Source organism: Microtus oregoni, unplaced genomic scaffold, assembly GCF_018167655.1.
Source record: "Microtus oregoni isolate MIOR12 unplaced genomic scaffold, Mior012 000054F_ref0000373, whole genome shotgun sequence".
NCBI lineage: Eukaryota > Metazoa > Chordata > Mammalia > Rodentia > Cricetidae > Microtus > Microtus oregoni.
In genome coordinates, this window is record NW_024543830.1 from 4,663,297 (window position 1) to 4,687,728 (window position 24,432).

General features: G+C 47.8%; 1 protein-coding gene across 3 annotated transcripts in view; it reads left to right on the forward strand.

Annotated features, from left to right (window-relative positions):
• Window positions 1-24,152, forward strand: part of Pdzk1 (PDZ domain containing 1) — a 42,682-nt gene extending 18,530 nt beyond the window's left edge. For all 3 annotated transcript variants that reach the window (XM_041637945.1, XM_041637946.1, XM_041637944.1), the window contains exons 2-9: window positions 8,434-8,645; window positions 9,690-9,939; window positions 14,055-14,191; window positions 15,316-15,511; window positions 16,653-16,849; window positions 21,447-21,671; window positions 22,301-22,639; window positions 23,528-24,152. In XM_041637945.1, the coding sequence (XP_041493879.1) occupies window positions 8,436-8,645; window positions 9,690-9,939; window positions 14,055-14,191; window positions 15,316-15,511; window positions 16,653-16,849; window positions 21,447-21,671; window positions 22,301-22,639; window positions 23,528-23,581 (1,608 nt within the window). In that variant the 5' untranslated portion in view covers window positions 8,434-8,435 and the 3' untranslated portion in view covers window positions 23,582-24,152. The remainder of the gene's footprint in view (window positions 1-8,433; window positions 8,646-9,689; window positions 9,940-14,054; window positions 14,192-15,315; window positions 15,512-16,652; window positions 16,850-21,446; window positions 21,672-22,300; window positions 22,640-23,527) is intronic.
• Window positions 24,153-24,432: the final 280 nt, after the last annotated feature.

The window sequence follows — 24,432 nt, forward strand, 5'->3', positions numbered from 1 at the left end:
TTTTTTTGAGGCAGAGCCCCTCACTGGTCTGGAGCAGGTGGCTGACTGATGAACTCCAGGATTCTGCCTGTTTCCACCTTCCCGGCTCTGGGGTTGCAAATGTTTGTTATCATATCAGCGGGTCCCAGGTGTCTTAGGGTTTCTATTGCTGCTATTGCTGCTATTGCTGCAAAGAGACATCATGATGATGGCAACTCTTTTTTTTTTTTTTTTTTGGCTTTATGTCTAAAAGCCACTTATGAGTGAGTACATATGATAGTTGTCTTTCTGGGTCTGGGTTACCTCACTCAATATGTTTTCTAGATCCATTCATTTGTCTGGAAATTTCAATATGTCATTTTTTTTCTGCTATGTAATACTCCTTTGTGTAAATGTACCACATTTTCCTTACTTGTTCTTTGGTCGAGGGCTATTTAGGTTGTTTCCAGGTTCTGGCTATGACAAACAATGCTGCTACAAACATAATTGAGCACATGTCCTTGTGGTATGATTAAGCATACTCAAAAGTGGTATTACTGGATCTTGAGATAGGTTGTTTCCTAATTTTCTGAGAAATCGCCACACTGAAATCCAAGTGGCTATACCAGTTTGCACTCCTACCAGAAATGGAGGAGTGTTCCCTTTACCCCATAACCTCTCCAGCATAAGTTGTCATCAGTGTTTTTGGTCTTGGCCGTTTTTACAGGTGTAAGATGGAATCTCAGAGTTGTTTTGATTTGCATTTCTCTAAAGATGTTGAGAATTTCCTTAAGTGTCTTTCAGCCATTTTAGATTCTCTGTTTAGGTCTGTATCCCATTTTTTATTTATTTATTTATTTTTTAAATTTTTTTTTTTTTTTATTTTTTCGAGACAAGGTTTCTCTGTGGTTTTGGAGCCTGTCCTGGAACTAGCTCTTATAGACCAGGCTGGTCTCGAACTCACAGAGATCCGCCTGCCTCTGCCTCCCAAGTGCTGGGATTAAAGGCGTGTGCCACCACCGCCCGGCTGTATCCCATTTTTTATTGGATTATTTGTTCTTTTGATGACCAATTTCTTGAGTTCTTTGTATATTTTGGAGATCAGACCTCTGTTCAGTGTGGGGTTGGTGAAGATCTTTTCCCATTCTGTAGGCTGTCATTTTGTCTTTTTGACTGTGTCCTTTGCTTTACAGAAGCTTTTCAGTTTCAGGAGGTCCCATTTATTAATTGTCTCTCTCAGTGTCTGTGCTACTGGGGTTATATTTAGGAAGTGGTCTCCTGTGCCAATGCGTTCAAGTGTACTTCACACTTTTTCTTCTATGAGGTTCAGTGTGGCTGGCTTTATGTTGAGGTCTTTGATCCATTTGTACCTGAGTTTTGTGCATGGTGATAGATGTGGATCTATTTTCATTCTTCTACATGTTGATATCCAGTTACGTCAGCATCATTCATTGAATATGCTTTCTTTTTTCCATTTTATATTTTTTGCTTCTTTGTCAAAAAATCAGGTGTTCATAGGTGTGTGGATTGATATTTGGGTCCATTTGATTGGATTTTTTTTTCTCAATGCTTTACTCTAAGGTGATGTCTGTCTTTGAGGTTGAGGTATGTTTCTGGCATTCAGCAGAAGGATGGATTCTGTTTTTGTGTCCAATCTGTTAGCCTGTGTCTTTTTATAGGTGAGTTGAGTCCACTTATATAAGGGATATTAATAACCAATGATTGCTATCTCCTGTTAATTTAGTTTTTGTTGTTGGTGATGTTATTGTGTGTTTTTTCTTTCTTTGTGATTTGGTGCTGTGAGATCATTTATTGTCTGTGTGATTGTGAATGTAGCCAACTTCCTTGGGTTGGAGTTTTCCTTCTAGTACTTTGTGTAGGGCTGGGTTTGTGACTACATATTGGTTACATATCATTTTGTCATGGATATCTTGTTTTGTTCATCTATGGTGTTTGAAAGCTTTGCTGGGTATAGTAGTCTGGGCTGGCATCCATTGTCTCTTAATGTTTGCATAACGCTTGACCGGGACCTTCTGGCTTTCATTGTTTCCATTGAGAAGTCAGGTATAATTCTGATAGGTCTGCTTTTATATGCTACTTGGCCTTTTTCTTTTACAGGTTTTAATATTCATTCTTTCTTCTGTATATTTAGTGTTTTTGTTTATTATGTGGCGAGGGGACTTTTTTTGATCCAATCTATTTGGTGTTCTATAAGCTTATTGTACCTTCATATGCATATCTTTCTTTAGGTTGGGAAAGTTTTCTTCTATGACTTTGTTAAATATATTTTCTGTGCTTTTGAGTTGGATTTCTTCTCCTTCTTCTATCCTTATTATTCTTAGGTTTGGTCTTTTCATGGTGTCCCATATTTCCTGGATATTTTATGTTAAGCTTTTGTTAGATTTAATGTTTTCTTTGACTAGTGAGTCTATTTCCTCTATTGTATCTTCAGCGTTTGAGATTCTCTCTTCCATCTCTTATTCTGCTGTTTATGCTTGCATTTGTGATTCATGATCATTTTTTCATAATTTCCTTTTCTATAATATCCTTGGTTTGTGTTTTCTTTATTGTCTCTATTTCATTTTCACGTCTTGAATAGTTTCTTTCATCTGTTTAATTGCTTTTTCTTGGTTTTCTTTAAGGATTTTGTTGATTTCTTTCAATTTTTTGTTTGCCTTTTCCTCCATTTCTCTGAGGGAATTTTTCATTTCCTCTTTAAGGGCCTCAGACATTCTCCTAAAGTTATTTTTTAGGCCATTTTCTTCTGCTTCATTTATATTTGATTCTTGCTGTTTTAGGGCCACTAGTTTTTGTTGGTGTCATCTTGATCTTTGGGGTGTTGAATGTGTTCTTACCTTGTCAACCCTTCTTTTCTCTGATTGATGTAGCTGAGGCTGTCTGTGACTCTGGTGGTTAATTTTCCAGGTGCCAGTGGATCCAAGGCTCAGATGGTTGTTCCTCATGGTGCAGTCAGGGCCACGGTTCCAGTTACCCCTGAGGTCACTGGTTGTTCCCAGGGGCCGCTCTGTGCTGGGGAGGGGGTAGCTCTGCAATCCCAGGGATGTTTGGGCCTTCTCCCAGGGAGGTTGCTTGGCTGGGGCTGCTCTCATGGAGGTTGCTGCCTTGGGCCTGCTCCAGCAGAGGTCACTGGCTCAGACCTGCCCTTGCGGAGGTCCATGGCTAGAACCTGCTCCAGCTGAGGTCTCTGGCTCTGGCCTGCTCCTTGTGTGGTGACTCCCTTGTACCTGCTCTTGAAGAGGTTGCTGCCTGGGGTTGCTCTGGAGGAAATCACTGTCCCCACAGCAACTCTTATAAAGGAAAGCATTTAATTGGGGCTGCTTACAGTTCAGAGGTTCAGTCCGTTATCATCATGGAAGGGAGCATGGCGGCATGCAGGCAGATGTGGTGCCGGAGAAGGAGCTGAGAGTTCTACATCTGGACCGGCAGAGAGCAGGAAGAGATAGTAAACCACTGAATCTGGGTTCGAGCTTCTGAGACCTGAAAGCTTACCCCCTAGTAATATGCTTCCTCTAACAAAACACCCCTACTCCAACAAGGCCATACCCAATAGCGTCACTCCCCATGGACCAAGCATTCAAACACTTGAGTCTTTGGGGGTCATTCCTATTCAAACCACCACACCAGAGATCCGACTCAGGTCCTCATGCTTGAAAGGCAAGAGCCAACACTCAGCTCTGAACCCTTATGTGACCTGACTCTTGTTGTTTTTGTTTGTTTTTTAAGACAGGGTTTCTCTGTGTAACAGCAACCCTGGAACTAGTTCTGTTTACCAGGCTGGCCTCGAACTCACAGAGAGGCTCTTGTGCTTTTGAGCCTAAAATGTTTCGGGGAATCCCACGTTCCTGTCTCTGTCTGGAGCACAGTCTGTGCTCCTGTCAGGTTTCCACTGAAGCTAAGATTTTCAAATCCTTTCAGGAGATCACGCAGCTGATGTTTAAAGGGCTTTAAACACCTCTTTCCCCACTTTGGTCTGGGTTGGCTCATGCACATTCAAGCCTGTGACATTTCTTAGTAGGACATTTCCACCCACATGAAACATTATCTTGGAACAGAGGCTTCAGATGGAGTTTTGCATGGAGCAGTCTGACAGGACAGACAGGCCTTCCCACAAACCCACTCCCAGCAGGAGCAGTGATAACAGTTCCTTACCTTCCTCCAAATAGCCCTCAGTGGACAGTCCGTCAGCTTCCAGGCTCAGACACACGAACTGAGGCCATCTAAGCTGGACCTGCTGGCTGTTTGGGCCTTGGGCTTGGGAGCTATCTTCTGGCCCTGTCAGTGTCTGCTTTTCTGTGGGAAAAGCCTAGTAGTTTGAATCCTTTCTACTCTGACCCCTGGCAGAAGAGCCTCCTAACGCATCTGTGTTCATTTTCTCGCCTTCCTAACGTGCAAAATGCTCTGAGCTTTTCTTCTGGACCTCGGTGTATCATTCACTCTTGAGAGGAAGAATCCAATTGTTTGGAAGAAAATGAAGTCTGAAGGTGAGAGTAATGTTATCAGAAAGAGTGATGGACAAACACCTCTGTGCCTTTGCTGTCTGCCTGGCCAGGGCCTGGTTCTTGCTGTCTGCCTGGCCAGGCCCTTGGTTCTTGCTGTCTGCCTGGCCAGGGCCTTGGTTCTTGCTGTCTGCCTGGCCAGGGCCTTGGTTCTTGCTGTCTGCCTGGCCAGAGACTTTATTATTTTTCCACACACAAGCAACTTGGTTGCCAAGAATTGACTTTTCTGTGTCAGTTCAGACAGGAGTCATGGCTTCCTTTCATCTCCAGTATTTTGATAATTGGGAATAGAGCCGCTTTGGGATATTCTAGAGATCTCTAAGTCTTCACTAATTACCTACACACCCACCATCAAGGCCTGGCCCTCAGATTTCCTCATCAAGAAGTAGATGAGCTGGGGCTTGAAGAAACAGGAAACAGATCCTTAAGCACAGTGTCCTGGTTAGGTCAAAGCTTGGAGTCCAGACATCTCCATGAAGCAGCAACACAGACCTGAGGCCCTGACTGATGCAGGAGCTACATAAAACCAGGATGTGGACTAGATAGAAAGAGGAATGGAGGTGGAATAATGGAGCTAAAGTGAATTGACTCTCTTAAATACTATAAGGGAAAGAGGTTTTTGCCCAGGGGGTCCCATGTAAGACCAGGAATTTGGAGTTTTGGGTGGCTTGGTTGGGGTGATGGTATCCACTAATCTATGTGGGGGACACCTGCTGGTGGAGGGACCAGCACTAATCTGTTAGTGACTGGGTCACTGTAATGGCAGACATGGCAGGAAGTGGACAGAGCTAGAAGCGCTGACCTCTCCCTGTAGGCATGTGTCATTTCAGAATTGCTGTTGCTCTGAACTGGCTCTAACCCTGATTTTAGCCATAGCCGTGGGAAAAAACGGTGACCTGGTGCACCCGAGTCTCTTCAAAGCCTCAGCCACGGGTCTCACTGTTCTCAGATTGGCTGTTAGAAGCTCTGAACAGCCGCCCAAACCAGACACAGCTTGAGATTGTGCCAAGAAAGAGTAAACTCACGTCTTTCTGGCCTGTCGGGCCTTTGGGTCTCCAGGGAGATGGGAAAACATCCCCCAGTGGGGATGGATTTCACATTTTCTCTTTGGCCTACAGAGGAAGAAAAGAGGGATCCTGTGGTGGCCAACCCAGGGTGTGAGACAGCTGAGTTTTAAGGTAGATGCATTAAAAGCAAACATTCATCTGTCGACCAAAAACACAGCCGCTTCTTTTGATGAATGCACAGAACCCAGCACCCTTTATTCTGGCTGTACAGGCACATTCTGAATCGGAAGCCTGTGGATGAGGCTGCCCACTGTTTACCTGGAGGAACTAAGAGGGATGACGGAAGCCTTCAAGGTTTTCCAGCCCTGTGGAGCTCAAAACTGACGAGGTCTAGAGAGTAGCTTGCATGTGCTGGGAAACAGATGGTATGCACAGGCTGAGCAGGACAAGCAGCTCAGAAGCCAAAGTCAGAACAAGATTAGAGGTGGGCAAGTGAGGAGAGCCGGCTGGTGCTGGCTGCCCTTGGCTCCTTCCTCCCCGAGGGGCCCTTTCCGGGCTGTGCCTTTGATGTGAGGAGCTGCAGTGCTCTCCCAAGCAGTGAGGACAACCACCCGTATCCGCGGCTTCACTCTTCTCTCCTCCAGGTGCCTGATGGGGCCATTTCTTGGGGTTTTTTTTTGACCACAGAAATTTTCACACTCAGCTTTGCAGAGAGAGAAGGGAGAGCTTGAGGCATGGAGCCACAGGTAGGGGAGCTCTTCCTGTCTGCTCGTTCTGCCCTGCTCTGTGGGAACCAAGGCCTAACGGCATATTGAGTGGCCACAGCAAGGCCTCTAGGGAGCCTGCAAGCGTACTGTTGTCTGTTCGTCATTCTGCCCCTCCATGTCTTATATAGTCACCTCTTCCTGTCCTTCCAGAGCAAAGGGACGTGCTCACAAGCAGGAGCTGTGCCCTGAAGACAACGGAAGGAGCTGGCCTCAGCCACCTCGGCCCTTTGCTTCATATGCCAGCCTTTTGCTGGGCTGCCCCCACTCCCACTCTCCTCTGAAAACACAGGGCTGAGCAGGAGGCCTTGGAGCCCCTAGCAGTTGGTCCACTTCCCTTAGCAGTGAGGACCCAACCATTGTTCACACATTGTTCCTTTTCTCCTCTGGTTGACCCAGGCTCTTCCCCTGTAGCAGCAAAACATGAGGAGCTGGATGGGTGGAGACAGAAATGGCCTTACGGGGCGTGGGGAGAGCCCTTAGTCTGCCATTGGCATCTTTTCTCGGGTACCTTACTCTGACTAGAAACTTCGGGACCACCCACAGCCATTTTCGTCCCTTCCTCCCAATCTCATGTATTGTTGCACAGTTTCAGGTGTATATGTCCTGTATTTTGATCAGTCTCCTGGTTACCCTCCTGTCCTCTGCTGCTGAACCCCTACTTCCCAAGACCCTCTTTCACATGTTCTTGTTGTGTGCCCCACTTGTGTTTGCACCAGCCAGGGGCGCGCCATCTTTTCAATTGCATCACCAACACGATTAGCATGCTCGGAGGCGTGGCTTCTCTCCTCTTCCCCTCTCCCTCCCCATCTCTCCCCCTCCCTGCTCTTCTTGGGAATTCATTTCTCCATGGAGCTGGTCCTCTTTCTCCCCAGCCCATTCCTTCTTCCCCAAGCCCCTTCCTTGTGCCGTCTGTATCTCTTAGCTCTCACACAGCATGACATACACAACATTTCTGTAGATTGAGACTGCACTTTTGTTTCCCAGCTGCCCAGACCCGAATAATTACACAGAAACTCTATTAATTACTATTAAATTAACTCATTACTATTAATCTGTGCATGCCACAGGGTTGTGGCTTACTGGCATGATGTTACTCCTTCAGCAACTATGTGGCATCTCTTTGATTCTGCCTGTTCTCTTTATATATATAGATATCTGTTTGGATTTCCCACCTGGCTTGACTTTGCTAAGCCATTGGCTGAAATAGCTTTATTCATCAACCAATAAAATCAACACATATTCAGAAGGACACCCCACAGAACATTTTGTTTTAAAAATATAATTATGAAAAAGCTATTTCCCCAGATTTGAAAGGCAGCATGTAGTTCGTCTTATTCACGAGCTAGAAGCTGACAGACTCACCAGATACCGTGAGCAAAGTGAGGTTCTCGGAGGTAGCTGTGGACAGAGTACAGGTGGGAGAATGTCTTAAGGAAACTTCTGGGGGCTGGGAAGACAGACCTGTTCATTAAAGCGCTTGCTGTGTGAACTCCGGGACAGGAGTTTGGAGCCCCACAAACCCTGTGAAAGTCTGTGGTGTGTGTCTGCAGTCCTCACGCCAAAGAGACGGAAGACGGCTGGACCTGCTCTCCAGCTACTACAGTCAGAGCTGTGCGGTCTGGGTCCATTGAGAGACTCTGTCTCAATCAATAAGATGGGGAGGGATTGAGAAAGACAGCTGACAACACTTCTGATTTCTACACATGTGTGTATATGCGCGTGTGCGCGCGCACACACACACACACACACACACACACACACACACACTCTACAACCACCACTACAACCACCACCACCAACCCCAGCACATGCCCCAAGGAAGTCTATTATTCTGTCTGCTAATTAAAATAATGTAGACTTGGCTTCCTAAACCTCCTGGATCACATGTTTTCAGACTGAACCTCTTTGGGTCAGAGGACAAAGGTGAGTGTGGTTGGAGCTACTAAAGCTAAAGTACCTGTGGTAAGTGCTCAGCTGAACACATGGGTCCGAAACGCAGGTGAAAAGGCCATTCTCGGGGAATGTGTTTGGAAATTGTGAGCATGGTCTGTGCAAAGTTTCCCTGGAGCCCCTGTGTTGGTACACTGCACACAACAGAACAGAACCGGACAAGCAGAGACACAGGTTTCACGCTCCAATTGGATTTCCTTGTCTGTGGATTTACTCATTTGCTTTTCATCACAGAAATGGCCTCCGCCTTCAACCCTAGAGAGTGTAAATTGTCCAAACAAGAAGGGCAGAACTATGGCTTCTTCCTGCGCATTGAGAAGGACACCGATGGCCACCTGGTCCGGGTGATTGAGAAGGGGAGCCCAGCAGAGAAGGCAGGGCTCCTGGATGGGGACAGAGTTCTCAGGATCAACGGTGTCTTTGTTGACAAGGAAGAGCACGCACAGGTGAATGGATACTTGGGGTTCGGGCACCTCTTCGGCTCCACATCTCTGTGCACTCTGAGTTTGGGGATCAGTGGAGCTTGGTTCTCCTCTGGATGCCCCTGGTTCATGGCGGGCAGTCTAATTGCTTATGATGAACTGAGATCTGTAGAGAGTATTATGTGGCCAGCCTGATGACCCAAGGGGTTCAGTCCCTGGGACCTGCGTGGTGGAAGGAGAGAACTGATTTCCTGTGCCATGGCATGTCCCTACTCTAAAACTGATCAATCAATTAAAAACTTATTATGTAATAGTGTCAGGCCAAATATGCATTGCCTGTTTGCTGCATGCTAGACATTTTCTCTGAATAAGCTACAGCCCTCAGCACAAGCCTGTGAGGCGCGTGTGATTGCATAGACGAGGCAGCCACATGCAGGTGACATAGCTTCTTCACGTTTGTGCAGTGACTATATGGGGGAGGGGGTCCTCGCCCCACTTCGCCATCATTCCCCTTTTGCTGCACTACGCCACCCCTAGACCCGAGAAGCCCCGCTGTGCTCTTTTGACCTCCCTAATGCTGAGACCTTTTAACACAGTTCCTCATGTTGTGCTGCCCCCAACCATATTATATTGGTTGCTGCTTCATAACTGCAGTTTTGCTACTGTTAGGAATTGTAAATATCTAATACATGGCCTCTGTGGAAGTGTTGGTCAATCCCTCAAGGGGGTCGCAACCCACAGGTTGAGAACCACTGCTCTAAAGCATTCATTCATCTCTGGGAAAGACCAGTCCTTGTAAGGACTTCCTAGATTCCCACGGTGCCAGGGTTTGGTCTAATCCTCCGCTGTGTGTGTGTGTGTGTGTATATATATATACGTATACATACATACATATATATTGGGAGTGTAGGGGTGAGTCTGGTACTCCTCTGCTTAGGGTATGGGTATCAGGTCAGCTGCCAGACCTTTAGGGACACGTGATGCACATCCTCCTCCTGCAGGTGATGGGTACAGGAGGGGTGGTGATCAGGACATGGTATCCTTTGACCACTTCCCCTTTCTTCGAAGGTGGTGGATCTGGTGAGAAAGAGTGGGAATTCCGTGACTCTGCTCGTCCTGGATGGAGACTCCTATGAGAAGGCTGTAAAAACACAGGTGGACTTGAAAGAATTAGGCCAAAGCCAGAAGGAGCCAGCTTTGAACGATAAGAAACCAGGCCCTGTGATGAATGGGGCAGTGGAGACGTGCGCCCAGCCACGGCTCTGCTACCTGGTGAAGGAGGGCAACAGCTTTGGCTTCTCTCTGAAAACCATCCAAGGTAAGCTTGGGGTGGGCTGAGCAATAGCCTCCCGGAAGATGATGCTGTTACTCACAGTCTCTCTGCAGTGGCTATGAATGCCCACAGCAATGCCATTCTCTTCCTTCGTCTCCAGCATGAATTCTTTTCTCTGCAGCTGTGCAGAGAGAGCTCTGGACTTTGGACAGCTGCGAGACCTGAGAGGGGAGCTGGGCACTCTCTTCCTAGTGTTTGCCAGGCTGGCCCTGAGGCCGGGGTTCTAGGGCTTGGTGCCTCTTCATTGTTTTGCTTCACATTCCCTTGGTTTTCAAGACAGGAATTCTCTATGTAACAGCCTTGACTGTCCTGGAACTCATGCTGTAGACCAGGCTGGCCTCGAACTCACAGAGATCTGCCTGCCCCTGCTTCCTGAGCACAGGAATTAGAGGTGTGCACTGCTATCACCTGGCTTCATTGTTCTTTTCTAGCTTCCTTAGGGTGAAGATGGAGGGGATGAGGTTTTTCAGTTACCTTTGAGTGAGACCGATACCTCTTTTCATGGCCCAGAGAAGCCAAGTGGTCATTCACTTAGTTAACAAATATTTGAGCATCTGTTGCCATGTTACAACCCCAGAGCTGCTAGAGCTGCTGTGGAAACCCTGTCCTCCTGTGACATTAGAGCTCTCTCAGTCGAAGCCCAGTCTCAATTGTCCCAAGCTGTGTCCCTGACCTATGCTGCAAAGGACATACTTGAGAATCCCTGGTCCTCGGGAAGTCCTAGAGGTCCTGTTTCTGTGGTTTCAGAGGACTGTATCATGCTGTATTGTCGCCTGGAGTTCTTTAGTGTTTGTTTACCCCTGCAAAACTGGCCAGAATCAGGAGTCATGCTAGCTGGCTGGCTTCATCTTTAATTGTTGAACAGAAGAGGTTGGTAGGTCCAGAAAAGATCTTGACATATAACTGCCTTTCAGAAATTAGGTTTATTACAAGAAAGAGCCATGAGGAGTGTTTGATCATTAGTTAAAGCTAGTGTTGCCCCTGCCCACATTCTCTCTGGGACTGGAGAGGACTGATGACCGGTCGTGTTTGGTGGAAGATAGAGAAGACCATTTGACAGTTTAAAATGGTTTTCAGAGGTTACATGACCTCTAGCAAGAGACAGAAATTAAAACCATGAGAGACAGTCCTCACATTTGGACCATTAAACCCAGTGGTGTTGAGGGCCAGAGAACCTTGATATTTCTTAGAAATATATTAGTGGTAAAATAGTGTTAAACAAAAGCAGGGGACTGGTGAGCTGGCTCAGTAGGTAAAGGTGCTGGCTGCCCAGCCTGATGATCTGGGCTTAATCCCCAGAGCCCCCCTTGGTGGAGGAGAAGACCAACTCTGACCTCCACAAGCATGGTATGGTGTGTGTGTGTGTGTGTGTGTGTGTGTGTGTGTGCAGACACATCCACAGACACAGATAAAAAGTCAAAATTCAGTCTACTCAGTTGGCACTTGTGCTGACTCCTGCAGCAAGGCAGTTTGTCAGCTGTGTGGAGAGAACTTTTCTTCACGACAAACTAAGATAATGGTGGCTGTAAAAGAAACCAAACAGCAATTGGTTTGGAGAGGAAGCTGACATAATTGCCTCAGGACTCAGGTTTACTAGAGTGAAAGAGGGCCTTGAGGCCGTGATGGGGGCTGGGGCGGGGGAACACCAGTATATGGAGAGTCAAACATGGTGGGGTCTTAAAGGGAAGGGCAGGCTTCCCCTTGAAGCCTGAAGAGAGAGAAAATGAATGGATGAGTGAATGAACGAGATGAGAAAAATGAATGAATGAATGAACGAGATGAGAAAATGAGTGAATGAACGAGATGAGAAAATGAGTGAATGAATGAATGGGATGAGAAAATGAATGAGTGAATGAACATGAGAAGGATGTTGGGGGTGGGGTTAGAGCAGCCTCTTCAGAAGTCACTTTTAGAGCTATCTCTGAGCCCAGAACAAGGAAAGGTCTGGCTTTTTGTTACCTTTTAGGGGTGGTGAGGAGTTTCCTATCATGGAATTTAGTTCAGCACAGCCACGCGTGACCAGGAGCATGGAGCACCCAGGTACCACAAGGCTAGAGCTGGCGAGCCCCATCACAGGTGCTTCTAACTCTGTTCCAGAGAGAGCCGCAGGGAGGTGCCATCTGTGGGTTCTAATGGGCAATATGAGAACTGTTAAAGTGTTCGAGGAAGCTGAACTGATGGTCCTCCTACTCCTTACAAGTAACGCATGTGACCGCATAAAACTGCCCTTGGAAGGCCCTATCATACAACAAAAGTATATGCTCAACTATGTTCATGGCAGCATTGTTTGTAATAGCCAGAACCTGGAAACAACCTAGATGCTCTTCAACGGAAGAATGGATGAAGAAAGTATGGAATATATACATATTAGAGTATTACTCAGCAGTAAAAAACAAGGACTTCTTGAATTTTGCATACAAATGGATGGAAATAGAAAACACTATCCTGAGTGAGGTAAGCCAGACCCAAAAAGAGGAACATGGGATGTACTCACTCATATTTGGTTTCTAGCCATAAATAAAGGACATTGAGCTTAAAATTCATGTTCCTAGAGAAGCTAAATAAGAAGGTGAATCCAAAGACAAACACATAGGCATCCTCAGGAATATTAACCTTCATCAGGCGATGAAAGGAGACAGAGACAGAGACCCACATGGGAGCACCGGACAGAAATCTCAAGGTCCAAATCAGGAGCAGAAGGAGACGGAGCACGAGCAAGGAACTCAGGACCACGAGGGGTGCACCCACACACTAAGACAATGGGGATGTTCTATCGGAAACTCACCAAGGCCAGCTGGCCTGGGTCTGAAAAAGCATGGGTTAAATCCGGACTAGCTTAACATAGCGGACAATGAGAACTACTGAGAACTCAAGAACAATCGCAGTTGGTTTTTGATCCTACTGCACGTACTGGCTTTGGGGGAGCCTAGGCAGTTTGGATGCTCACCTTAGGAGACCTGGATAGAGGTGGGCGGTCCTTGGGCTTCCCACAGGTCAGGGAACCCTGATTGCTCTTCAAGCAGATGAGGGAGGGGGACTTGATCGGGGGAGGGGGAGGGAAATGGGAAGCGGTTGCGGGGAGGAGGCAGAAATCCTTAATAAATAAATAAATTAAAAAAATAAAAAAAAATTAAAAAAGAATATATATTAACTCCCCCCCCCAAAAAAAAAACTTCTCCACCTCCGGGGCTCTTCCCCAGCTTCTCGTTCCCATATTACTGCTGGCTCAACCACATGGTCTCTTGTCTTCCTCTCTTTCTCTCTCGTTCTCCTCCCCCCTCTCTCTCCTCTCATGGTCAGGTTCAGTCTATTGGCCTTGTTTAGTCTAATACTTTCTCTTTCTGTTCTGGACTCTTCCAGATGCCTCTGGCTGTACTTTCCCTCATATCTACAATAAAAAACCTTCCTCCTCAACCAAAAAACAAACAAACAAACAAACAAAAAAACTGCCCTTGGAACAGACCGAAATGCTGGCGTCTAGAAAGAGTTACTAGCACTTCTTTGGGTTGGCACCTAAGCCACAATGTGATCCTTTCCCTCATCCTCCTTCCTTCGACCCAGCTGCAGGGGAGGTTTATGGACTCCAGCAGCGTGTGATGGTTCCATCGAAAGGGGGAGGAGCGGAGTGGATCTAATCCTACAGATGCCAAGATAAGCGTATGGAGCAGTAGTTTCTGGTTCAAAATGTCAATGCCAGACATTTATTTTTAAAATTTCCATTGGTGTGTGTGTGTGTGTGTGTCTGCGTGCACATATGCCATGCTAAATGGGGTGGGGATCAAGGGACAACTTGCGGGAGTTCTGGTCTTCCACTTTGTGGACCTGGGAATTGAACCCAGGTCGTCAGACTTGGCATCAGCTACCATCACCCTCTGCGTCATCTCACCGGCTTGTCACTGGGAGTCCCGCCTTTCCTTAAGTCAGGCTGAGGATTGCTCTTCACACCAATAGACCCATGCTGGGTAACAGCAGTGCCCAGCCTTGTGCTGGGATCTGTAACTGAGTTGAGAGTCCAGATGGTGATGTGAGGCTGCTCTGAAGGTATCCAGGGGGAGCTCTTCATCGCCAGGCAACTGAATCTCTCTCCAACTCTTCTTCAGGTAAAAAGGGTGTGTACCTCACTGACATAACACCCCAAGGAGTGGCCATGAAGGCGGGTGTCCTGGCCAACGACCACTTGATTGAAGTAAATGGAGAAAACGTAGAGAACGCCAGCCACGAGGAAGTGGTGGCGAAGGTAATCTAAAGGGCACGCTTCTCACCTCCGGTGCTAACAGGCTCTGTCCCCCCACTTCCTTTCACAGAGTCCCTGGTGGGGCGGACGGTGCTAACAGGGCTCTGTCCCCCCACCCCACTTGTTTCTATTTTTACATTTGCTTGTAGCAACCCCATGTGAAAGTAATAGAAATTTCCAGAAATAGATAGTTCATAAGTTCAAATAACTATTAACAATACAGTGTTATAATGGACTTATTATTTATTGTTAGTCACTGTGTTCAACTTGTAAGTTCAACTATTGTGGATATATGTGCAGAGGCAGAAATGGCACAGATGAGGCCTAGTACTGTTTGCCCTCTGTGGATGGTTGTGTCATTCAGTGACTGACGAGGGTACTGCACAAAGATGGATCTTCTAGGTACCTTCTGGGTGGTGGTGTAGGTGGCAAGGGACAGATTTCATCACTACTCGAAACAGAATAACTGCACTAAAGCTTTTTAGTGATTTCTGAAGTCTCCACTTAGTATTTCCATCCTGTGGGCAGTCATGGGTATCAAACTGTACCTGCCAGGTATTGGAAGGTCCACAGCATGCTGGCACCAGAGCAGGGCTCTCCTGTCGAGGTCAAGATGGAATCTTGAAAACCGACCAACCTTGCCGGGCGGTGGTGGCTCATGCCTTTAATCCCAGCACTTGGGAGGCAGAGGCAGGCAGATCTCTGTGAGTTAGAGATCAGCCTGGTTTATAAGAGCTAGTTCCAGGACAGGCTCCAAATCTACAAAGAAATCCTGTTTCAAAAAGAGAGGAAAAAAAAAAAAGAAAGAAAAAGAAAACTGATCACCCTCTCAGTAGGATGACCTGACAGAGCTGACCCTTATTTCTTTTCTAAAATGCCATCCCGCCCTTCTCACCCACACATCTTTCTGGGCTCTGAGAATTTGGGCTCCTGCTTGAGTTCAGTTAACATCTGTGCGGCTGGATGGTTTCCCTCCCAGTAGATGGATAAATACCAGTCAGGCTGGGAGAGCAACTCAAACATCCGTGCTCAGGCCGTGTACCCCGAGCTTTCTGCGCTGCAAGGCAGCCTTCCTGCCAGCGTGGTCTGTGGCAGCCCCTGCCCCTTATCTGTGTGCACTGCTGCAGGTGAAGAAGGCAGGGAACCGGGTCGTGATCCTCCTGGTGGACAAGGAGACCGCCAAGTGTCACAGTGAGCAGAAGACACAATTCAAGAGGGAAACGGCCAGTTTGAACCTGCTGCCCCATCAGCCCCGGGTGGTGGTGATCAAGAAGGGAAGCAATGGCTACGGATTCTACCTGAGGGCCGGCCCTGAACAGAAAGGTGAGACACAGGACAGCAGACCACGAGTCCCCGAGTCCCTCATTCTCAGTGTTGGGTCATCAAGCTCCAGTCCCACGGGGGAGCTGCGGGGGGAGTAGCAGGCAGAGCTCCATTGTCCCAGGCGGCCTGACACTGGAGTCTCGGTTTCTGTAATGAGTAGTCAGGCCGGATTTAGGATCTACATGGACTGGAGGGACTAACTTGGCTCTCTGAAAGAAATCTGAATTCAGAGCATTTGCTGATTCCTGGGGTGTAAACACCCCAATATTTTGTGACCTCACGTTGCCAACATAACCTTCAGTGGAAGGCTGAGCAGTTTGCACAGAATTGGCCTCAGGGATTTCCCTCAGGAATCTCATGCTGGGAAAAGAGAAAGTTTTAAGTTTTGGGGGTGGGGGTGGGGGCCCAGAAGGAATTCACAACTTATCAGACCACCTTGCAGGAGAGGACAGGATGGACCAGTGGTGGTGGGGCCTTAACCTCACTTCAGAACCCTGAAGATAGACCTGAAGGGGTCACTAGATCCCTTTGTCCTTACCGAGGTGGCTACATCGAATAAGTCTCCCCTTTCTGCCATTAATTCGGCTGTTTTGGTCAGCTTGTGGAGGGCTAGTGGCTGAATGTTTGCTTGTTGGGGCACAGTCTATGACCCCCAAATAGGGCTTTAAATGCCAGCCTGGTTCAAAGGCTGGAAGCTTTGTGCTCTTCACCTGCCTCCCTGCCTTTGGCTCAGGGTCTCACCCTGTACAGACTGACCTTGAACTTGGGACCATCCTGCTTCCACTTCCCTAGTCCTGGCCCCTTTCCCTTCTGTGACTCACTGCTGGTGCTGGATTGTGGTTGTAAGTGTGCCCGCTGACTTCCTAGGAGCTTCTTAGCCTGCCACTTTGTCCAAAGTAACCAACAGGTACTTTTAGTAAACGCTGGGTTCTCAGTCTTTTAAGATCTCATTGTTTGAGGCTCAGTTTGGTCCAGAAACAGGCTCGAGAGATCTGTGGGCCCCTGCGGTGCAGAGTGATGGAGGAGTTTGATTCAGCAGGCCTTTTATACCTGTCCCTTCAGGCTTGGGATCCAGCAGAAATCCCAGAGCTTGTTTGTTTGGAGGTTTTTCTGGTAACTTTTCTTCCCGTGGGGAGGGTAGGTCAAGTCGTCAAGGATGTGGAGTCTGGGAGCCCAGCAGAGGCAGCTGGCTTGAAGAACAATGACTTGGTGGTTGCTGTCAATGGAGAGTCTGTGGAAACCCTGGACCACGACGGCGTGGTGGAAATGATTAAGAAGGGCGGAGAGCAGACTACACTGTTGGTGGTGGACAAAGAGGCAGACAGCATCTACAGACTGGTAAGTTAGTCCAGTCATGTATGTAGTCAATATAGTGAATATCTATCCTTGCATATATTCATGCGTTAAGGCTGGGCCCCTTCACTCACGCCCTCCGACTTTGAGCTGAGTTACTTTGTTCTTCAGCCTGGAAGGGGCATAACAACCACTAAGGTAAAATAGTGGCTCACATTGGTAGCGACGTATTAAATGAGTTATAAATTCCTAGACTAAAAACTTTGAACTTATAAATTAGCTGAACAATCACTCTTGCTGATATCTGGGATAAGCTATGAAGAACAGGAATCTAAAACCGGACAGAGGTGGCCCGGATGTCTCCACGCTGGCACAGACATAAATGTTTATTTGGTTTTAGATTCATTTTTATGTGTGAGTCTGCATGTGTGTATATGCATGTGCATGCGGGCACATGTGCACACCAGTGCCGAGGTTAGAAGAGGGTGTCAGATCTCCTGGAGCTGGAGTTACAGGGGGTTGCAAGCACTGGGAACCGAACTTGGGTCCTCTGGAAGAGATGAGTGCTCCTAACTGCTGAGCCGTTTCTCAAGCCCTGCTATGTGGATGTGATATTGCTGGTCAGCAAGCTTCCTCGGTCTTGAGTAAAGATCTAGAAAGTTTATTAGGTTTGTTGTAGTTGACGATGCAAAACCACAGCTCTCACCTCAGAAGGAATAGGAATTTATTTTGGAGTTAAATTGGAGTGGCCATGGTCCGAGAACACAGATTTAGGTTACCCCAAGTCCCACCACGCTCCAACATGGAAACAATTTAATGAAGTTTTTACAGTAACAGAACAAAGAAAGGTATAATAAATCAAGGCCTAAAATTACATTTGTGGAAACAGAGGCAGGTTACAGCAAGGCGGAGGCCCCAGACACCATGTGACAGCAGGTAGCCCTTTGGTTGACGAAGGACAGGTTTTATTTATACACTCCACCTTGCTTATCAGAGTGCTAGAGGTCACCCTAGAGAAATCAGGCTCTGAACCTGTAGCCTCCCAACCCCTGCACAGTGCTGGATGCTCTGGTCACTGGAGACTCAGGTGCTGTCCGGGGTTCTCACCCACATCGTCTTCGGTAAACACAGCAGAAACAGGTGCACCTTGAACAAGCCCATGAAGAGCCCCACTCCCTCTTTGTATTATGATAGCTGTTTGTGGGTGGTGAGGATTTAAAAAAGATTTGTTTTCTCATAACTTAAATTATGTGCAGATGTGTGGCTGTGTGGGCATGCGTGCATAAGAGCAGATGCCCACAGAGTCTGGAAGACGGTGTTGGGTCCCCCGGAGGTGGAGTTACAGGCGACTGTAAGCCGTCGGATGTGGGTGCTGGGAGCCAAGCTTGGGTCCTTTGTAGGAGTGGCACGTGCTCTCGACCACCGAGTATCTCTACCCCAATGTTAATGTTGGTCTCAGGGATAAAGAGTCGTCTTCTGTGTGTGACACAGTAACAGAAGTTCCTCAGGGCCATGGCACAGGGAGGAAGAGTTTGGGTGGAGCTACTAGCCTTTTTTAGTGCTTGGAAACTAAACTTAGACACTAAATGACGTAGACACCCAGTTTAGCAGAGACTCACCAGTGTCTGAACTCAAGTTCTCAGAGTCGAGTCACCAGACCATATATGTTCTCTTAAGTCTTGATTACGTCTTCCAAGATACTTTTGTAAACAAGATTAAAGAATGAACTGGACGGCAGAAAAAAGAATGGGTATGTTAGCTCGCTGAATAATCACACCGAGAGAAGCTCTGGTATTGGGAGAATGCCAGCCTGAACGGAAGTGGCACACATACATCCTGCTTGATTACATTGGGATGCAGACATGTTTAATGTATTCCCAGAGGAGTTAAAGGATGCTGGATGATTGACAGGAGGATGGGATTGACATTCAGAATATCCAGCCTGGGGCTGGGGCGATAGCTCAGTCCAAAGTCCTCACCTTGTTTGAGAATCTGAGTTTGCTCTCCAAGCCTCTGTGACAAAGCCGGGTGTGGTAGTGTGTGCTGTAATCCTAGTGCTGGAGAGGTGGGGACAGGGGGATTCCTGGAGCCCAGGGGGCGGCCAGCCTAGCCTAATGGGGGAGTGCCGGGCCACTGAGAGAGCCTGTCACAGAAGAGGCAAGGTGGAAGGACACCCAAGGTTGTGTCCTGCACACCCAGGAGCACACACCCTCCTATTCAGATTAGAAGAATAAAAATGAAGACAGAACAGAGGTGGTTTTAAAGTACTACTCTAACTTGAAAGGAAATTGAATAGGAAATGTTGAGAACATATTTGGTACTCCAGAAAGCCGCCCCCCACAAACAATTTAAGGTTGCATTAATTGGCTTCTAGAGGTAGTCAGACCAGTCATGGAAACACTAGCCGTGGGATGATGGGGGGGGGAGCTGTCCTGAGCTCCAGCTTTCTCGGTTTGTAAGGGACCATGAAGGGCAGGGAAAGGACTGACTAGCTGCTCCTTAGCCCGTGTGGATGTCTCACATGTATGGTCCTGAATTCATAGCGTCTAGTTCTGAGAACCTGTTCTGACAGTTCTGCCACCAAAACGGTGATGACGGGGGAGATAGGAGGACACTGGGGTTACCTTGAAGCAGGACAGGCTTCGAGGAGAGGAAGATCGCAGGCAGTAAACACGCATTACCACCCAGCCCCAATACGTTTGTTCCTCTTTTTTTCTTTGTTTTCTTTTTTAATAAAGAAAAGAATTTGAAAGGCTATTTCCATGATGTAAGCTCCAGGGAAGCTATTTCTTAAGAACAACCATAGTTGTTAGAAATGGGAACAAACTTAACTTCTGCAAGCCACGGTTTTGATGTTTGTAAGTTGTGGCATTGAGGATTTTCTTGTAATTCCCGAGGGGAGAAAAACTATAATAGAATGATGTAACTTTCTGGGTTTTAGTCTGCCCGCTCTCCAAGGTGGGCTTTGTGGACTGGTGTGGGGTGGAGTGGCTCTCTGAGACACAGTAGTGAATGAGTGAGATTTCTAACAGTTGCTGGCGGGCCTCAGGAGTCCTTAAAAGGATGGGTAAAGCCTTCCTGCTGCTGCTTTCATGCTGACACCAGCAGTTATTCCCCAGGCAGGCGCTGCTCTGCCTGCTGCAAGAGCTCAGGGGTAATGAGTCACCGGATTTCCCGATTTCCAGCCTCCAAGGCAGACGTCTGTCAACATCACTGAGGATGGCATGGGGCTGAGCTGCCGGGTACCTGGCTTCTAAGGTGATGAGGGCAGGAAGGCAGATGAATCCTACATTGCATTCTTGCTAAGCTCCTACAGTGGTGAGGTGGACAGCATTCCACCCCATTGACTATTGACCTGGACACCTGCTGAACTCAATTTAACTGCTGAGCAGGTCCATAGCACACCCAAATCGAGCCCCTAAATCAGGCGAAATCCTCAGCCAGCTAACTTAACTCTATTAAAATACAAATTAAAAAAAATCAGGATGGGGATTTAGCTCAATTGATAAAGTGCTTGCCCCAAAAGGGCGAGGGCTTGAGTTTGATCCTCAGGACTTGTGCTGAAATGCTGAGCTTGGCGGCAGTGCTGGGGAGGCAAAGATGACCCCTGGGGATGCTCGGCAGGCCAGGCTAAACTACTGGGTGAGCAGCAGGCCAACGAGACCTGTCTCAAGTTAGCAAGTGTTCCTGAGGATACCTACGCAAGGGAAGCAGGAAAGTACCAGAGCAAACTGGAACACAGGAGTCAGGGCTGCGCCTCCTCAAGCCTCCAGTTCCCTTCATGCTCTCTCTGCATTCAAGGCCATCACGTAGTGGCTGTGACAGTGGGAGGGACCTGAAGTATTTAGAGACAGAGGAAGCTTGGCGGGAGAGAAGTGCTAAGATAATTACGATAAATAAATAGCAAAGTAAGTTGAGCATAACCGAAGCCAGCACTGGAGCTGGCACGCAGCTGAGGAAGGAATCCACCTTTGCTACCATACGTGGTCGCCTCTCCATTACTAGTGTGTGGAGCTGGCACGCAGCTGAGGAAGGAATCCACCTTTGTTACCATACGTGGTCGCCTCTCCATTACTAGTGGAGCTGGTCTTTTCCGATGGCTTTGTTAGCCACAAAAATGTTTTGTCTTTTGGTTTTTCGAGACAGGGTTTCTCTGTGTAGCCCTGGCTGACCTAGAACTAGCTCTGTAGACCAGGCAGGCCTCGAACTCAGAGACCCACCAGTCTCTGCCTCCCAAGTGCTGGGATTAAAGGCGTGAGCCACCACTGCCCGCTACCTTTTAGGTGTAGAACTTACAGTGTGCTTAAAGACAGTTTCACTGAAAGGCAAGGGAGGGCCCACTTGGAACAGCCTCATGGGTGTCCCCACGTGAGTGTAGGTGGTGTTTCATGATTGGCCTGCTTTGGTGGAGTTAAGCTAGTAATTCTGTTAGATAAGCTTGCGGTTTGGTACAGAACCCTATACTGTTTGTATCTCATGCACCTGTATGTGTCTATACATGTTTCTACTTTTCTGATTGTGGTGGAGAAACTTTTAGAATCTACAGTTGAAGAGCAGACATGCAGGACATCCTGTGTATTAAGCCATCTCATGTAATGAAGTGTAACCACTCCTATATCTTCTTCCCTTTTCTTTTCACAAGGCTCGTTTTTCTCCACTGCTCTACTGCCAAAGCCAAGAAGTGCCTAATGGTTCTGTCAAGGAAGCTCCAGCTCCAGTCCCTGCTCCTCTGAAGGCTGCAAGCTCAGACACCACAGAGGATGCGGGAGATTACAAACCCAAGCTCTGTAGGTTGATCAAAGTGGACGACAGCTATGGCTTCCACCTGAACACCATTCAGGGTCAGCCAGGCTCCTTTGCCAAAGAGGTACGGTAACTGGTCCTGGCAGCCGGCAGACACGGCCAGTTAGGATCAGCACTTTCAGGGCCAGCCATAAGTTGACACCTCGGGGAGTGCTACCTGTCTGCTTCTGTGCAGGTGTCAGGGTGCCTGTACCCTGCAGGGGTGGCAGTGAGACCACTGCAGCTCTCAAGTTAGGGAGGGCTGTTAGGATTCATGGTGGCGCGACCCTGACAGGTCTCCTGGCGGGTGGGAGACTGCAGCGGGTGCCATGCGCCCTGCAAAGAGAGTTTATTTAGAGGCTGTTGGGAGGGGTGTAACAGTAAGGGGATTATGGAGGGAAGAGAGATAGAGAGACACAGGAAAGAAAAGGAGGAGGCAGAGGTTGCCTCTTCAAAAGGAGAGAGGCACAGATCAGCTTGCCTGGCAGGGGAAGGGGGAGAAAGGGGATGGGTAGAGTTTGTCTTTACTTAAAGGGACAAGCTATCCAGGTGACAGGCCAGACCAGCAGATTTATAACAGGGGCCCAATGCCTTCAGTCCAAAGATATTCAGTATATACTCCAGTGTGGAGTAGAGGGGGTATAGCCCCTGAAGGAGAAAGAGGTGACATCCTCATCCATGTTTGGAACTGACACTCGGAACTTCTGCTCCCAGGTGCAGAAGGGTGGCCCAGCTGACAAGGCTGGGCTGGAGGATGAGGACATCATCATTGAAGTGAACGGGGAGAATGTGCAAGACGAGCCCTACGAGAGCGTGGTGGACAGAATCAAGGGCAGCGGCGAGCACGTCACCCTCTTGGTCTGTGGGAAGAAGGCCTACGACTACTTCCGAGCTAAGAAAATTCCCATCGTTTCCTCCATGGCTGACCCCCTGGTCGCTAGCCCTGGTGGCGAAGGAGAAACAGCTGCGGCAGCAGCGGCAGCGGCGGCGGTGGCAGCGGCAGCGACAGCAACAGTGGAGTCCCAGCCGGACTCCCACACAGCAAAAGAGCGCGTGAGTGGCGACCTGCTTCTCTGAGATACAGTCCCCAAAAGTAACACAGGGTAGCCAACCTGTCAGGGTTCTGTGAGCAGAGGAGGTTGTACAAGGACACATTTATTGTCCTCTTAGACATGCGGCCTCAGTGTGGAGTGCAGGCTGGTCTAGAACTCGCAGTCCCCTTGTCTTAGCCTCCCGTGTGCTGGGATTGTGGCTTGTGAAGTTATTTTCTTAGCATGCGGTTGGCAAGCGTTGATGAAGCTTTTATCAGGAACATGATAGAGCCCACCAAAAGAACGGGATTCGATTCTGTAGAACCAGCTCTGGTTCTGCCACACACTGGGATTTCCTGGCCCTGTGCTTTAGCTTTATAAAACAGGGCTATGTGTACAGCCGTTTTCAGAATGAAGTGTTCGGACAGCGCCTGGCTCACAGCGGGTGAAAACAGAGGTGGTTCGGGGCAGTATTAAATGGCAGGTTTTACGATTATTTTTGTCAGAATTTTTTCTAGTCAATTTTTTTTTCTTCATAGATGAACTTAGGATTTAAAAATGAACTGACATCCAAGTTTATAAAAGGGGATTTATGGTAGTCAGGCTTCTGATGAAACTCCCTCTGCGCTCATCCTTCCCACTGTATTATTCTGATAGGTACTGTCAATTACAGCACTATAGTGTCCTACAGAAAACCGATTGCACGTATACATAGACATACATATATGACAATGACTTTGCGCTGAGTAGTAAGAGTTTGCATTGAAAAGGAAACCAAGCATGGATGCCAGCCCATGCCTTCTAGAAGTGCACAGCTCTCCTCCCTGACTTAAGCGTGCAGTCTAGCGCAGGCCACGCTCCCCTGCTGCTCGCACCCTCGGGTGTAAACCCTTGGTTTTCTCTTACACAGACTTACAGCACATCCTCGCTTTCTTCTTCCGACTCTGAAGACACAGAGATGTGATGAGAACGAATGATGGTTTTGGCTGCCGGATTTCTTCCACGTCCAGGAACTACCTTTCCAAGGAAGGAGCTCTCTGCTGACCCAGTTAGGCCTTTGGAATCACTTGTCCCACGTGACTGTCTGCTGTTGGAATGGCTGCTCAACCTCGCTGGAGGGAGCCGCCAGGTTCTTTCTATGTGATGTCTTCCAAAGTGCAACTTCCCACTGCTGTTGATGATGTTCTTCTGTAACTTCCTGAGCACTGGAGCTATTCTTTTGTGTGTGTGAGTGCGGATTAAAGGCTCAAGCAGGCATCCTGTGAGAAGTGTGCTTCTGTAGCAATGCTGAGCCTAAGCATTAGATTAGTAAAGTGCTTTTCAAGTTGCTTGTGACTTCCCTGCTGGCTAACAGAATCTGAATTTGAACAATGCCTTTGTTCTCTAGAAACATTTCATGCTTTTCCATTTGCTTCTAGAAGCCCCAAATGGCAAAATAAATGCTAGGACCTTAGTAATTTTTTTTTTTTTTTTTTTTTGGTTTTTTCGAGACAGGGTTTCTCTGTGGCTTTGGAGCCTATCCTGGAACTAGCTCTGTAGACCAGGCTGGCCTTGAACTCACAGAGATCCACCTGTCTCTGCCTCCCGAGTGCTGGGATTAAAGGCGTGCGCCACCACCGCCCGGCGGTAGGACCTTAGTAATGAAAGGAGACTTCTAGGCAATACATCTCAGAATTGTCTCACATTGCATTTGAGTATTAAAACAACACCACCTTTCTTCTATAATCGGAGAGCTTGTGTTCCAGGACAGGACAGGGCTTGTTGCAGCTAACAGCAGTCCAGTGACTCATCCCATGACAGAGGGGAAGGACCCGA